Source organism: Dreissena polymorpha, chromosome 1 (genome assembly GCF_020536995.1).
Source record: "Dreissena polymorpha isolate Duluth1 chromosome 1, UMN_Dpol_1.0, whole genome shotgun sequence".
NCBI classification, from domain to species: Eukaryota; Metazoa; Mollusca; class Bivalvia; order Myida; family Dreissenidae; genus Dreissena; species Dreissena polymorpha.
The window spans coordinates 146,523,930-146,541,324 of NC_068355.1; the positions used below are offsets into that span (position 1 = coordinate 146,523,930).

At 35.7% G+C, this 17,395-nt stretch overlaps 1 protein-coding gene across 1 annotated transcript in view; it reads left to right on the forward strand.

Moving 5' to 3' along the window:
- Window positions 1-17,395, forward strand: part of LOC127856752 (uncharacterized) — a 62,823-nt gene that overhangs the window by 30,985 nt on the left and 14,443 nt on the right. The window contains exons 5-9 of the mRNA XM_052392972.1: window positions 427-534; window positions 2,994-3,154; window positions 5,160-8,577; window positions 11,065-11,877; window positions 14,857-15,281. Of these exons, the coding sequence (XP_052248932.1) occupies window positions 427-534; window positions 2,994-3,154; window positions 5,160-8,577; window positions 11,065-11,877; window positions 14,857-15,281 (4,925 nt within the window). The remainder of the gene's footprint in view (window positions 1-426; window positions 535-2,993; window positions 3,155-5,159; window positions 8,578-11,064; window positions 11,878-14,856; window positions 15,282-17,395) is intronic.

Here is a 17,395-nt window from a genome sequence, read left to right on the forward strand (position 1 = left end):
TATTGAGGAATAGTATTTAACAAAGCATTGAAATCCATTTTAAGTCAATTGTATATGTAGTTTGAAAACTATGAATATTACATTATGTAAGATTAATGATGTTATACAACGTTTGTAAACAGTAAATACAATTCAGTCTCTAATCTATGAAGCCTATATAGTGTTGTTCTTATTAACATCTAGCCTGACTAACTAAGCATGAGGGACAACACATTTTGCCTTAACTGGAATTTTTGCTAAGAAGAGACTTCCTTTGAACGAAAATAAATTTAAAGCGAGAAGTGTCGTCTCTGATTAGCCGGAAAGGGAGATAACAACTTCCTTATTGCAAATCATTTGTTAATTTATAAGGTGACCTTGTTGTTTACAATTGTACTAGTGGTAGAAAAGACGCCAGGAAATTAATTTCTGAGGATGTCATTACAGATGATTCTGGCGTGTACACGTGTAGAGCAATTGTCAGCACAAGCATGGCAGAGTCAGGAGTAATTGAGGATAGCAACAAGACTTCAGAACTGTCCTTGCAGAAATCAGGTACGCGGTCTTTGTGATCTGTTGAATTGCTGTAAATATTAAAAACTTGTCTAGATTATGTTTATGAAACTGTGGACATCCTGCACTTGACATTTATTTAAGTGAGGAAATCCTGTTTGGTTGGCTAAGTGTTTACCATGTAGATTAGCTGGAGATTTACAGTGTTTCCAATTTACCCATCATGCCGACATGTTTCTTTAACTGCATCCCTCTTCAAGCTCTCCACCATGTTTATAAAGGACCTTATTTTATGTACAGATACAGTAGTAAGTCATTCATTGAATAGTGTTTTTAACTAATGGTCAAAGCGTCCTTTTAAAGTTGCATTTTAACGTTAATAGTACAGATCTGATACTGTTGACTTATGAAGAATGAGTTTAAAAGTAGTAAGAGGTTGGATTTGTTTATATATAATTAATGCAGTACTTTTATTATAAATAAGTTTTAGTCTTTCAATCCTTTCAGACCTTGGAAATTAAACTGAACTTAATATAAATTGATGATATACATTGTTGTTTAATCCCCCCCCCCCAAGCATCTGTAGTATCGGCACTTTAAAAAACACACAATATTTTCAGTAAAAAGAGTAAAAAACAATTACATTGTTCATATGTCAAGCTGTTGTAAAATGTATATTCTTGAACATACCAACAAAAACTGCATTTAAATCAGTCATATTTTGACAAAAATACTGGCAAGTCTTAGCTCCTTGTAGCTCTCTGTTCCATGTACAATGTTTCTCATATTGGCCCTTCTGATTGGTTACAAAGGTGTGTGACTATGCACATGTGTTGTACTATAAATAGATTGTCAATGGAAAAATGAAACTCTTGCCAATGTTGTTCCTAAAATATGTTTACACGTTTTAAACAAAAAAGTCGCTTATAAAACATTTGATAAACTTACTAATAAATGACAATCAAGCTAAAACAATTAGATGTTTACAATTATTTTAAATTGTAGCATCACCCTGAAGTTAACATTACCTAATTTCTAATGAAAACTATTTTAGTTGAAATCTTTGTCCACCTAATTGAATGGAATTTAATTGCATGTTCAGCTTTGTTATGCACATTTAAGAAATCACTTCAGTACCATGAAGCAGATTGTTTTTGATTGAACATACAATAATTTATGCCTCTTCTATTTATAAAATGCATATTTTCTACAAAAGCATGTATGGTTCTTTAAAACAGATAATATCATAATCCAATGTAGTTTTGACCTACCATGCATGATACATTAATAAGCTATAAAATAACTGAACAACATTGTGGTATTTTTATGTCCCCCACTATAGTAGTCGGGGACATATTGTTTTTGCCCTGTCTGCTGGTCTGTTGGTCTGTCTGTTGGTCTGTCTGTTGGTCTGTCTGTTTGCGCCAACTTTAACATTTTGCAATAACTTTTGCTATATTGAAGATAGCAACTTCATATTTGGCATGCATGTGTATCTCATGAAGCTGCACATTTTGAGTGATGAAAGGTCAAGGTCATCCTTCAAGGTCAGAGGTCAAATATATATGGCCAAAATCGCTCATTTTATGAATACTTTTGCAATATTGAAGATAGCAACTTGATATTTGGCATGCATGTGTATCACATGTAGCTGCACATTTTGAGTGGTGAAAGGTCAAGGTCAAGGTCATCCTTCAAGGTCAGAGGTCAAATATATGTGGCCCAAATCGCTTATTTTATAAATACTTTTGCAATATTGAAGATAGCAACTTGATATTTGGCATGCATGTGCATCTCATGGAGCTGCACATTTTGAGTGGTGAAAGGTCAATGTCAAGGTCATCCTTCAAGGTCAGAGGTCAAATATATGTGGCCCAAAAAGCTTATTTTATGAATACTTTTGCAATATTGAATATAGCAACTTGATATTTGACATGCATGTGTATCTCATGGAGCTGCACATTTTGAGTGGTGAAAGGTCAAGGTCATCCTTCACAAGGTCAAGGTCATCCTTCAAAGTCAAACGTCATATAGGGGGACATTGTGTTTCACAAACGCATCTTGTTTCACCCTTAATACAGATTATTTATTTGTATTGATTGCAGTAATGCATTACAGAATGCTATTCAAAGCATGTTAGACACGCTTCAGCCCCCTTTCCTACTTTAATGTGAAAGTGTATGCAGCTAATGCCTCACTTATTAAAACTTTAAATAATGTTTTCCTCTTTTTCAAATTTATTGAAAAAATAATGTATTGGTTAATAACAACTACATTAGACCATTTTCTAATACTGTATGAATTAACACAGGAACAAAAGTTTGGTAATAGTCACAACAAAACAAAAACTTAAATGTTAACAAGCCGGTTTTTGCTTTGGTTGTAAAACTACAAGTTTTCTACGGTAGGAGCTGAAAAACAATGAACACACTTATTTAATCGGCCTTTTGTTCATTTTTCATTTGACGTCATCAACAACACGTCATTCTGTTATATTTCAGAATCCAGTTGTATATCGTTCCGTCAAAAGCCCCGCCCCCCAGTCCAGTTGGTCTACCCCATGCACAAGCCTGATTCGTCGATGGCACCCAACATGCCAGCAAGTAGCGTAACTTTGGCAATGGTGTCTTCCACCATGGATACTGTGATGGCCACTTCTGAGGTACAGTTCATAGCAAACATGAGCTGCACATTTTAATTTGATTATTTTTGGCTGGTGATTTAACTTTTTTTCCCAGTTTTTGTCTCATTATAATTCTGAAAAACAACACAAATACAAATCTTACATTGGAATTATGTTTTTTTTCTTCAGTTTTTTATTTGTATGTAAACTTGCATTTTTTAAACTGTTGTCAAAAACCAATGGTCTTTTTCAAGTAATTATATTAACTTGTATAAAGTAACACTATAAAGTAACACTATTTCTTTTTCTTGTTGTTTAACATTTTAAAGTAGTCACAATGTCATAAACAAATTATATCGACAACAAGAACATTTCTTTGCAAATGGCAATCAGGTATGCTGTGAATTCACAATTCCTTACCCCATAGCATACAACATAAATGGATTATCATGTTACTAAGATCTAGGAGAGCATTGTTCAAAAATATGATCAAGTATCTGATTACATACCCTGTTCTGTGATTTTCAAAACATTTAGTGTTTTGTTCCTTTGTTGGTTAATTTTGAATGCATAATAAAGGAGCAGATTAGACAAGATGATTCACAATAGATGTTTGTGCAAGACGTGTTTAAGCACGATCATTCCTAGCCTGGGTTGTAAACAATAGCCATACAAGTACCTTTTTGAATGTGTGACAAGTACCTTTTTGAATGTGTGTTATATCATTCTCCTCTCTATGTGACAGAACGATTGTAGATTAACACAGCATCTATCATTGTGATAATTTGTTGACATTCAAGTTAATGGCCAAGTTAATGATAGTTACAAAAAATAGTTTCTGATAGTAAATTGTAAGTGTAAACAAATTAAAAAGAAATTTATAAGAAATAAACCTTTACTTAAAGCTATTTTTTTAATGGGAAGTAATATTTGTTGTTATTTTATTAATTATAATTATATATTATGAGACATTTAAATCAGCAACACAATTTTTGCTAAGCAGATATTACCCATGCATATCTATGTTCCGTACATATCATTACTTAAGTCCTTTAGTAGCTTATGGAATGAATATGTGTAATCTGCACAGGCTAATCAGGGACGACACTTTCCTCCGAAACTTCATTATTGATGAGAAGAGACTTTTTTTTAACGAAAAATATCAAAGTGTAAAGTGTTGTCCCTGATTTGCCTGTGTGGACTGCATAGGCTTATCTGGGATGACACTTTACGCACATGCATTTATATATAGCCTCTTTTTCACAGAGCACAGCCAAAATACATACGGTTTAGGTTTGGAAAACAGAGTTGATGCAACACATATAATAATTTAAATCTATTTAATATATTATATTTTTAGTATATTTCTAATATTTAATCGAATGCATCTAATAAATATTTGTTGAATCCATTATATAGATATGCTTGTCATGAATATGGATGTTTCTTGGAACAGATTTCAAATTTTTAACAACATTTTAATGTGCATTTAACTAATTTTTTAGTCGGAATGGTCAATTTTTATTTAATCTTATTGTAAATTTGTATCTGCAATTTTCTTATACATCAGTAGTGGGTTTAAATATGTTCCTTCTGTTTCACAATTGATGATAAATCAAGAAATTATAAAACACAAAATAAATCAATTGGCTGTTACTTTTCAATTATGTATCTCATTGTTTAACATGAAATTTTAGTCTATGTGTGAAGCACTGATGAAGACAGTAATTTCATGTTAAGAAATTTGTAGTATTTTAACATCTTTCCCCTGCTTTACAATTTAATGTGGTTACATAGTCATAAAATACACTAAACCAGCAATCATATAGATTTCCATTAAGATATGAAAAATTTTCTATTTGCCTATTCCATTAAGATATAATCACAATTTTATTTGCCTTTTTTGACATAGGTTACAATTTGTAAGTAGTTCTTAGTTACATGTACATAAAGAGAAATCAGTCTTTAGCAGACAGGGAATATAAAATCCTAAAGAATGATAAACAATATATCTCTGCTATTGTTTTTCTATTGTGTTTTTCAGGAGAATTCTCAGAATGTCCTTTCGAGCACTTCGCAGCCTGTAACCATGGTAAATGTTCCCTACACCTCCCCCTCCCTACCTGCCATACCACTGTATATGGGCATGGTGGTCCCCCTCCAGCAGTTTGTGCACGGCAGCCAGGCTTTCATCCCCCAGAGTGCAGCCAGACCATCCAACAATCAGGCAGAGTTTGCTCAGGGAATGCCTCATTCCATAAGAACTGCACATGGGTCAGAGCTGCCAACAACGACTACACATGGGATGATTCCTTACACGAAGAAACGTGTCTTGGATGGTTTAAAAACTGCTGTGGACAAAGAACCTAAATATTGTTCATCTGTTAGCAAGTCAGTTACCACGTACAGAAATATCCAGCCAAAAGTGATGACCAGTACACAAGGTAAAGGTCCTCCTCCTTTGTTAAGGATATCAGATTCTACATTTACGTCGCCAGGTAAGCAGGAAGCTTCTATTAGTATGGTATCCATGAATTGCAATGTACAATCTGAAGGGAACATGGCACAAACAAAAGTAGGCGTTTCTGCATCCAATGAAGCCCTTTTCACAGATCCCATTTCAAATGAAAAAGCTATAGAAACTGTTTATGGGGCAGATTTTGACGAAACTTATGTAAATGACGATGACATTGATGAAGATTTTAAAAAACAAATGGAAGAAATTGACCAAGAAATAACACGAAAAGAAAAAGAGCAGGCAGAAATGAGAAGAAAAAGACTTGAACTTATTGAAAGAGCAAAACAAGAAAAAATGAAAATAAAAAGTACAAATATAACTCAGAAAACTTCATGTTTAAAAGCTGCAGGAAGTCACAGTACCCTTACTACAATACCGGAAAATGCTGATTGCAAACATGATGGGTCATTTATCATGTCGCATACTTTATCTTCAAATCAAACATTTAAAAATTCTGATCATTGTAGTAACCAAGTAGATGTTCATCAACAATTGCATACTATAAATATAGATACAGTTAAATGTGATGAAGAAATAAAACCAGAGAATCAATTTGAAGAACCAAATAACAAAACAGTAAAAGATAATACTTTTGCTAAAGCAGAAACCTATGAACATCAGGAGAAAAATAGTTTGGTTATGAAAATGATTGATACCAAACCCATGGAAATAGAAACTTACATAAAAAATGATCAATTATCAAGCACAGAAATAGAAATAAACAATTCAGACATGAAGATGGATAAAATGGACACAGATCATGACAATAACATGGAAAAGGACAGAGTGGATACTAAGAGGTCAGTAACTGAGCTGAAGGGAAAACAGTCTGATATAAATAAGAATGTTGACAACTCAGATGAAACAAAATCAGGGCCTCCACTTCTATTAGAGGAAGAGCCTGTGGATTTGTCATCTTCATCGTCTGATTTAAACAAATCAGCAAATGACACACTTTCTTTTAATGCCTCTTGTATCGAGTCCACATCAGCATATATGCTAGATGAAAAATATGAACAAGTTGATGAACAGGTAACATATATTGAAGATATAAGAAAAATTAATCCCTTCACTGGTGAATCTGAGCTGTCAGAAACTAACTCTGACACTCTTCAAATTTTAGATGATACTGGTGTTGAAACAGAAAAGCAGTCAAGTGACTCAAAAGTGAATCATTCCAAGAGAAAACAGGAATATAGCTTTAAAGCATCAACTTTGATTAACGAGAATATGTGTTTGGATTTATCAAAAGGCAGAAGTGTGGTTAAAGAGAAAGCCACGGGTGCAGAACATAGTACAAATAATATCAATCAACCACAAATAACTACATCAGTTGAAGTTGTTGAATCCCTTTCCATGGTAGATGGAACTTCAATACTAATTCAACAGACAGAATCAGATTCACTCTTTACTGAAAACAAGGCCATTACTGCTATGAAACAAACAAGTTCTTCAAGTAAAACAGTAAATGATATGAATTCAATATATGACTTTCCTGGAGTAGAAGATTCAGATTTTGTTGACCTTACTATTGATAATAAAAGAACACAAGATAAAGACAATGGCAGTACAGAACATACAGACCCAAAGAAAAAAGCTGTCGGAAGCAGGCGTATTAGCAGACGTAATAGAACATTAAAAGAACTGCAAGAGGAGGCAATTCAACAGTTGGAAAAGCGAAAAAAGAATAATGTATATGACTTTGATAATCTAACTGTTGAAGATTTGTCTTACACTAAAAATCCAAATTATTTCCCGAAGACATCACATATTGACAAACCACTGAATATGTATACATTGTCAAGAAAAAGATCACATGTTTCTGAAAATGATTTAAGTGGGAAAAACAATGCTACTGAAGAAAAGGAACCAAAAGAAGCTCATATCAGAATGCTTCAATCACCTCCTAGAAAGAAACCAAAGTCAGCACCGGTTTTTGCTCATACTCAGACGGTGGAAACAAGTAAACTTCTTGATGTGCTAAGTAAGTGTGAAAATCCACCTTTTCCTATCCATAGTGCTCAGTTATGTTCACTTACAAGAAGAAAAACTCCATGCTTTCAAAATCCAAGAGAGACTTTCAAGATAAAACCAAGAGAGAAAAGACCACTTAAGCCAGCTCATAGCCAAAAGCCATTTGGAATTGCAGGCCAACTTATTTCTCGCGTTTCTCAGAAGCACTCATTTTCAAGAAGCCCTTTAAAGTCTGGAGTTTCCATTAGCTCTTCATCATCTTCTAGTGAAAAGGTCGGCTGTAGGTTAACTGTTGATGAGGAAAGTGATAAGTCACCATTCCCCAGTCATAACCTTTCAGATTTCAAGAGTGATCGCTCTCCAATCAAAGCACATCAACCTCCATATGGCAGCTCTAACAAACACCACATAACTAGAATACTTAGACCTCCAACTTGTACTGAGCTCTGTGCATACGGTGTAAATAGAGACTTTAGTGTAAACCAGTCAGTTGATGAGTTGTCAAGTGCTCTGGGTAAAGGCCAGCGGTCAGAACGGTCAGAGGATGATTCCTCCTCATATTTTATTGACAAACAGCTTGTAAGCTATGGTAGCAAGAGTCAGGTCAGAAATGTAGCCCCGTATGATGCACCCAACAGCGGCCCTTTCTCCAGACCATGTCAAAGCCAACAAGTGGCTTATCAGCAGTACAGCCATGGGCCATCTCCAGAGGAGACCTTGAGGTGCTCCTTACCGGTGGAAGGTCCTAGCCAAAGTCCAGCCAGCCAGCATATTAGATCCTTACCGTCGGAAGGTCCTAGCCTAATTCCAGCCAGCCAGCATATCAGATCCTTACCGGTAGAAGGTCCTAGCCAAAGTCAAGCCAGCCAGCATATCAGATACGATTTCGCTGGAAAGGAGGCTCCTGTTTCACCAGCTGATTGTGACCTGTTCCCTAGAAGAGATGTACATGCCGATAGGCGGATGCAAGGTATTGCTTTTGAGACTACTAAATGATGAAGGATGATTTTCATTTTATTGTTAGAGAAAATTATGTTGGTTTATTAGCTCACAATGTGCTCATGGTAAGCTCTTGTGATCACCTTTGGTCCGTCGTGCGGTGTGCTTGGTGCATGGTGCGCTGTGCTGCGTCAACATTTGCCTTGTTTACACTCTAAGCACCTGATTTATTGTGCGATCTTTATGAAATTTTGTCAGAATATTTGTGCCATCGAATACTTGGACAAGTTTGAAATTGGTTTCAGTTGGTTGAAAAACATTGCTGTCAGGGGGCGGTGCATTTTTTTCCTATATGGCAATAGTGAAACCTTGTTAACTCTCTAGAGGCCATATTTCTTGTCCAATCTTTATGAAATTTGGTCAGAAGATTTGTACCAATGATGTCTTGGACAAGTTAGAAAATGGTTCAGGTTGGTTGAAAAACATGACTGAGAGAGGCGGGATATTTTTCCTTATATGGCAATTTATGAATATAGTAAAACATTGTTAACACTCTAGAGGCCTCATTTATTGTTCGATCTTCAAGAAATTTGGTCAGAGGATTTGTTCCTATGATATCTTGGACTAGTTCGAAACTGGTTTGGGTTGGTTGAAAAACAAATCACTGGGGGGCGGGGCATTTTTCCTTATATGGCTAAAGTTAAAGCTTGTTAACACTCTTAAAGTCATATTTATGCCTCCCTTCGAAGAAGAGGGGTTATATTGTTTTGCACATATCAATCGGTCTGTCGGTCCGTCGGTCGGTAGGTCCGTTCACCAGATGGTTTCCGGATGATAACTCAAGAATGCTTAGGCCTAGGATCATGAAACTTCATAGGTACATTGATCATGACTGTCAGATGACCCCTATTGATTTTCAGGTCACTAGGTCAAAGGTCAAGGTCACAGTGACTCGAAATAGTAAAATGGTTTCCGGATGATAACTCAAGAATGCTTAGGCCTAGGATCATGAAACTTCATAGGTACATTGATCATGACTGGCAGATGACCCCTATTGATTTTCAGGTCACTAGGTCAAAGGTCACGGTCACAGTGACTCGAAACAGTAAAATGACTTCCGGATGATAACTCAAGAATGCTTACGCCTAGGATGATTAAACTTCATAGGAATATTGATCATGACTGGCAGATGACCCCTATTGATTTTCAGGTCACTAGGTCAAAGGTCAAGGTCACAGTGACTCAAAATAGTAAAATGGTTTCCAGAAGATAACTCAAGAATGCTTACACCAAGGATCATGAAACTTCATAGGTACATTGATCATGACTGGCAGATGACCCCTATTAATTTTCAGGCCACTAGGTTAAAGGTCAAGGTCACAGTTACTTGAAACAGTAAAATGGTTTCCTGATGATAACTTGAGAATAATTAGGCCTAGGATCATGAAACTTCATAGGTACATTGATCATGACTGGCAGATGACCCCTTTTGATTTTCAGGTCACTAGGTCAAAGGTCAAGGTCACAGTGACAAAAAACATATTCACACAATGGCTGCCACTACAACTGACAGCCTATATGGGGGGGCATGCATGTTTTACAAACAGCCCTTGTTATAATCCAATCTTCATGAAACTTGGTAAGAACATTTTGTTCAAATGATATCTTGGATGTGTTCGAAAATAATTCTGTTCTGTTGATAAATGTTGCGACCAAGGAGTGGGGAATTTATCTTTATATGGCTATAGTAAAACCTTGTAAGAACTCTAAAAGTTACATTTATTGGTCGCTCTTCATGAAAGTTGGTCACAATAATTTTTTCTAATAAGCACAGAATAGGTCAGTCCCTTTGTATCTCAGGTGAACCACCTCGGCCTTTCAGGCCCTGTTGTATAAAATCTTAGTTTAATATAAAATCACCTGGTCAAATATTAAAAATTATATTATGACTCTAGAAGAAATATAGATGGCCTAATCTGTATAAAGCATGGTCAGAATGATTGTAAGTTTGAAAACTTTAACATTGGGCATAACTTTTGCATTATTGAAGATAGCAACTTGATATTTGGCAAACATGTGTATCTCATGGAGCTGCACATTTTGAGTGGTGAAAGGTCAAGTTTAAGGTCATCCTTCAAGGTCAAAAGTAAAAAAAATACAATCCAAGGGAAGTAACTAGCTCTAAAAGGGAGATAATTTCTAAAACTGCCATATGATATCTTGAACTTTTATTTCAAAGCGGCGCAGTTGGGGGCATTGTGTTTCTGACAAACACATCTCTTGTTTTTAAAGATTGAGTCTAAATAGTTCACAAGTGGAAAACAACAAATTAATGTTGTATTCCCGAGCATTATAGGATATTATATTGAATAAGTTTTCAAAGCAGTTTATATTGTTTTCGTTTTTTACTAAAAAATAGCAGAGAAGGGTAGCATGCTTAATTGTACAGCAAAGTGCTTTAAAATGCATTGAATACTCTAAATTTGTAAATGGTATCATATCCATGTTGTTTTACCAGATGCCTCTCCACAAGACACGTACCAGGGACCAATTCATAACTTACTTGTGGGAGAACAACTATCAAACAGATTTTCAAACCAACCAGCAAGTACTCATATGTTGCCATCAAGCCAGAATGCCAACCAGCAGATGCAAAAAGGTCCATATCCAAACACGCAGCAGCAAAATCCCACTTTTCCCCCTCCACCTTATCCAAAGAGTCAACACACTTCTCAGTACTCTATGCCGGGATTGTCTCAGAGTACAGCCAATCAAGCATTTGACGTGAATGCATACGCTTCAAGAATGATGAAACCGTGCATGGCAAGCACCCAGACAATACCAACTCTTCCGAATTCAAGTATGCCTATGATGCAGATGAGTAAGAAAGCATGCTCTCAGCTGATGCAGAGCCCACCAAATCCAAACACTCCGATGATGCAGATACCATATAATCAAAACACTGCTATATTGCAAATATCCCAAAACACACAGAATGGGATGATGCAGATGCATAAGCCATCAAATCCTCAGATGATGCAATTGTCACAGAACCCAAAAACACCTGTCATGATGCCTAACGAAATGAGTAACCCAATGATGCAAATGCCCCAGTCTATGGGAAGCCCATATACACACAAAAATCCAGCTGTACATAGGATGCAGAGTATTTCAAATTCAAATGCTGGTATGATGCATTTGCCTTCCAATGCAAACATGCAGGGAGGGCAAGCAACACAACAAATGAGACCAGTCTATAAACCAAGAATCCAGGGCCAACCTTTCAGACCTGGAATACCTTCCAACCAACAACGGACTTCAATGTTTCCAGGTAAATAGTTTTATAAATGACGTTTCTTAGGGTTTACAATCATGTACTAGTATATTGATTTTTAATTGATTTTTAGGCAACCTTTTGTTTTTTGGAAGTTTCAAGGAATGAATTAATACAAGATTATAGAATTTTTATATAAGCTGTATAGGAGGTAACACAAAGCTCTCAATTACAAGACTCTTGATCACTTAAATTATGTTTCTTAAAATGTATAATAAATATATGACACATTACCTTTTGTGAGGCCCAACAAATTTACACCATATGCAAATACTGATAAATCATGAAGTTCATCGTCACAAATTTTCGTGAGTCAAAATGATGCAAGTCTATAAATAAAAAATTCTGAGCTTCAAAACCTGGATTTTGGGGTCCAATGAAAGCCCTGTACTATTATATGCAGATGCCTTAACCTAAATATACTAAACTAAGCTATAAAGCTGGGAATGACAAAATGCATCAAAATAATATAGTAAAATGTGCAACATGATAATCATGTATGCAATTGCGTGCAGAGAATGAAATGATTTAAATAAGAAAAATGTACATAAAGGTTTGATCTAACATAATTTAAATGTGGCCCATATTTTATCTTGACTTTAAATGCCATGAACGTGCATAAGTTTTTATTCCCCCGAAGGTGGGAATATAGTGATCACACTATCTGTCTGTCTGTCTGTACGTCCGTCGGTCCGTCCATCACACTTTTTTAAAAATGCTCATGCTTCAGATGTAACCTTAATTTTTGGTATGCATGTGTATATGGACAAGGCCTTTCCATACGAACACAAATTTTGACCTCTTTGACCTTGACCTTGAACTAAGGGTCCGTGTTTAGGTTTCGAAATCTGCGTTAAGGGTTCGAAAAACGCTCATAACTTCTCTATGTCCCTTCAGATGTAACCTTCATATTTGGTATGCATGTGTATATGGACAAGGCCATTCCATACGCACACACATTTTTACCCCTTTGACCTTGAACTTAGGGTCCATGCATAGCTTTCGAAATCTGTGTTTATGTTTCGAAAATTGCTCATAACTTCTATGTCGCTTCAGAGGTAACCTTCATATTTGGTATGCATGTGTATATGGACAAGGCCTTTCCATACACACACAAATTTTGACCCCTTCAACCTTGACCTTGAACTTGGGTTCCGCGTTTAGGTTTCAAAATCTGTGTTTAGGTTTCGAAAAATGCTCATAACTTCTATGTCCCTTCAGATGTTACCTTCATATTGGGTATATATGCATGTGTAAATGGACAAGGCCTTTCCATATGCACACAAATTTTGACCCCTTTGATCTTGACCTTGAACTTAGGGTCCGCGTTTAGGTTTCAAAATCTGCGTTTAGGTTTCGAAAAATGCTCATAACTTCTATGTCGCTTCGGATATAACCTTGATATTTGATATGCACATGCATAAGGACAAGGCCTTTCCATACGCACACACATTTTTACCCCATTCACCTTCACCTTGAACTTAGGGTCCGGGTTTAGGTTTCAAAATCTGCCTTTTGGTTTTCGAAAAATGCTCTTAACTTCTATGTCACTTCAGATGTAACCTTCACATTTGGTATGCATGTGTGTATGGAAAAGACCTTTCCATACACACACAAATCCCTGTGGCCATGACCTTGAAGTTAGGGTCAGCATTAAGGTTTCAAAAATTTGTTCTGTTATTTAGCTGTCTTACATAACTATCGAAGCGTTTTTTGGGGGCATATGTCATCCTATGGAGACAGCTCTTGTTTCAATTTATTTCCTGTATGTGTGCATTACTAAATGGTTATAATCCACAATCTTGTTGCTTTGACATTAACTGATGTCAATGTCCTCAACAGGCTTGAGAAGTGTTCCTTATTATTCTTCATGATTAATCTTTGGAGTTATTGCCAATTAAATATTTGAAACTTTATAGAAAGATTTCAACAAGGAGAAGTACAGTGCACAAGAACTGTTATTGACCCTTGTTGACTTGTATACTTATTAGTCCCCTACCGGTTTCACCGGAGGGGACTTATGGTTTGCGCTCCGTCAGTCTGTCTGTCTGTCAAACTGTCTGTCAGTCTGTCTGTCACACTTTTCTGGATCCTGTGATAACTTCAAAAGTTCTTCATATTTTGTCCTGAAACTTGGAACATGGATATATGGCAATATGGACATTATGCACGTCATTTCATTTCGTTCCTACTTCAAAAATTCTGGTTGCTATGGCAACAAATAGACTAGAAATACTGCTAAAAATGGTGGTTTCCTGGATCCTGCGATAACTTTTAAAGTTCTTAATATTTTTTCATGAAACTTGGAACATGGATAGATGGCAATATGGACATTATGCACGTCATTTCATTTCGTTCCTACGTCAAAAATAATGGTTGCTATTGCAACACATAGACTAGAAATACTGCTGAAAATTGTGGTTTTCTGGATCCTGTGATAACTTTGTAAGTTCTTAATATTTTTTAATGAAACATGAAACATGGATAGATGGCAATATGGATATTATGCACGTCATTTCATTTTATTCCTACGTCAAAAATTCGGGTTGCTTTGGCAACGAAAATATATATTTAAAAAATCTGGAATTTCTGACAATGGTGGAGCCGGTAGGGGACTTATATTTCTTGACAATAGTATTGTTAATTATTAACTTTTATCCAGAGCAAATATTTTAGAATTTATGACTCTGCAGATTGTGCTTTGTGACACAATCATGTTATCTATTGCATCTTTCTCTCAGAGCTCAAGAGTTTATCTTCATCTTATTTATGTGTTTTTTTTAATAAAAAGTGAATTTTTTCCTAGCTAAAAATATATACCGATGTACTCTAATCTGAATAAAAATGTATGCATGTTATTTGCTGTTTAATTGATAAACGCACAATACGATATAACTTAGCAGTAATTTTATTAATGAATACTATTTCCTTTTCCAACATCTTATTTTCATTGGTATTATTACCTTGTTCCATCAGGACGGACTGTTGACCAGATGCTTACAGATGATGAGAGGGTGTTCACGATGCAGCAGATACGGGCAAAACACATCCGCACCCAGCAGGCAAGCATGAACCAGTTAGCAGGAATTGGCGACAGATTGGGCTCACTGGGGCACACGCTTACTGCAACAAAGTCAAGTGAAGCAGAACAGCAAACCTACCAAAAGACTTCACAGGAAGTTGGTGGCTATCAATCGTATCCCAAAAGTCCCCGACCTGCTGGCATGGGGAGTAAACCATATGTTGTGTCATCGCAGATGAACAATATCCCTAGTCCATCAAATATGTCAGCTTGCCATTCCCAACCATCAAACAGTTCAAGCCGTCTACCTTCAGAGCAGCAGACGACATATTCTTCACCTTTGACCACTAACACCAGTCACACCAATATGTCCAGCCAGGTAAGAAAGAGGGTACTTTTTGTTTCTCTTAGCACTACTGTCTTTCAAATAAGCAGTTACACAAAGCAAACTTGAATTCCTTAATATTTATGTTAAACAAAGGACAACCCATCTAAATGAAACCTAGAATCTGAACAAGAACTGTGAGTGCTTGCAGACTTGTGCTAATTTTGATCACTGGCACTATGAACTAGCTTTCCATACGAGCCACAATCTGGGAAACTAGGCTTAAAGTGGCGGCCGAATCCTAACAGATCTTTTGCTTTCATGTGTTTTTTTTTCAAGGAAGTATCTTTTAATAAAATGAACAGTTTAGGCTGAAAGCGTCATGTAAGATAAGTCTGTGCAGACTGCACAGGCTCATCTGGGAAAACACTTTATGCACTTGCAATAAACCCAGTTTATCCATGTGATAAATATTATATGAACAAGTAAAAGAATTATTTTGACTCGAATCTACTTTTTGCAATATAGCGATATATGCAGTCAACAAACATTGCTTGAATAGATATGTGGTCAGGAAACTTTAATTTGGGTCTTGAAAATTGCCAAAATGTGTGTTCCCAAATTTGAAATAAATTTGGAATTGTCTAATGAAGCCATCTGGCATAGTTCAACGGTCCCTTGCAACACAGTACATTTTTTAACTCATGCAAACATCTGTGACATCATGCCACAAATCTAGATTGGCTGTTGAATATGCTCTTCCAGAAACAATTATTGCAGCAGCATGCATAAGTTTTGGGAAACAGTCATTAACAAAAGAGATTGAGGATAATCTCTTTTACTGCATAAATCTATTCTAAAATAAAGGGCAATGTTTTCAAACAAATACTTTGTTCAGATGTTGAAAACTGAAAGCAGATGTGAATGTTCATGTTATATAGTAAGCTTGTGAATGAAACATACGAAAGATGAAAATAATTTCAAGTTTCAAGGTTATCAGGCATTCAAAATGAATTTTGCAGATTTTTGCCGCTGCTGTTTGTCAAATATAAGTAGTATAAGATTATAATTGCTATTTCTCCTATGATATTATATATTTGTTACTGTAGTATTCTGAACAAAATGTTTGCTTGTGGCACAAAATTATGCTTGTTTATGAGAAAGTGAACAAAACAGAAGAAATGGGAGCTATCATCAATTTTGTTTCTCTTTAGCAAACATGGCCTAGGTAATTATTTATTAATAAAGAATATGCTTGAAGCTCAAGAAAGATAGACAGTTATTTATTATTGGGCTAATATTGGGTAAGAAGCAATATTGAAAATAATATTATAGCACTTTGTCTTATAATGCACAATTTCTCTCAAACTATTGTCTGTAATGTTCTGATATAGCCGAATTAGGTCTTTTCGGCCAAGTAATCTTTCCCTTTTCATCATACAATATGACCCGCGTCATGCCAGAATGGCTTTTATGTCATATGCAAGCAGTATACCACCAGACCTGCCTGTGCATTCTTGAAGTCTAGTCAGGAGCTGCCCTGTTTGCTAATGAGACCACGATACCTGGCCAGACCTCACAGCAGACAGGGTAGCTCCTGACCAAACTTCACAAATGAACATGCTGGTCTGGAGCCACCTGACTGCATATGGCATTTTGGAATGACACTTGGCATATTAAAACTAATGCATGCAGGTTTTGAAGATATGAAGTTGTGCATATGCAAATTGAGTAGACCCAAATTGGTTTAACTGGAAGGGACTAGCTTTAACCCAGTTATTCAAATGTATTTTGCCAGATCATATTAGCTGTTAACCCTTTTTTGCACAATTACTTGGCTATACATTTTAAATCAGGAGGGCAAACACCCTCAATGTTTCATTGCCTTTTTAAAGGAATAAAAAAATAATTGTGGATTAAATTTACAACATATTATAATAATGTTTATACATCGTTCATTATTAATCCACTGAAAATCTATAGTTTTAAGATGTAAATATGAATGCTTGTTTGGGTATTGATATCATTTGCTTGTAAATTTGGTGAAAGATATTAGCAATCTTTTGATAAATCAACTTCATATAGATAATGTAAACAATGCATGTGTTGATGGTACAACTGTTTTGTTGCATGCCAAATTTGATAACTTTCACAAAATGTATCTTTAT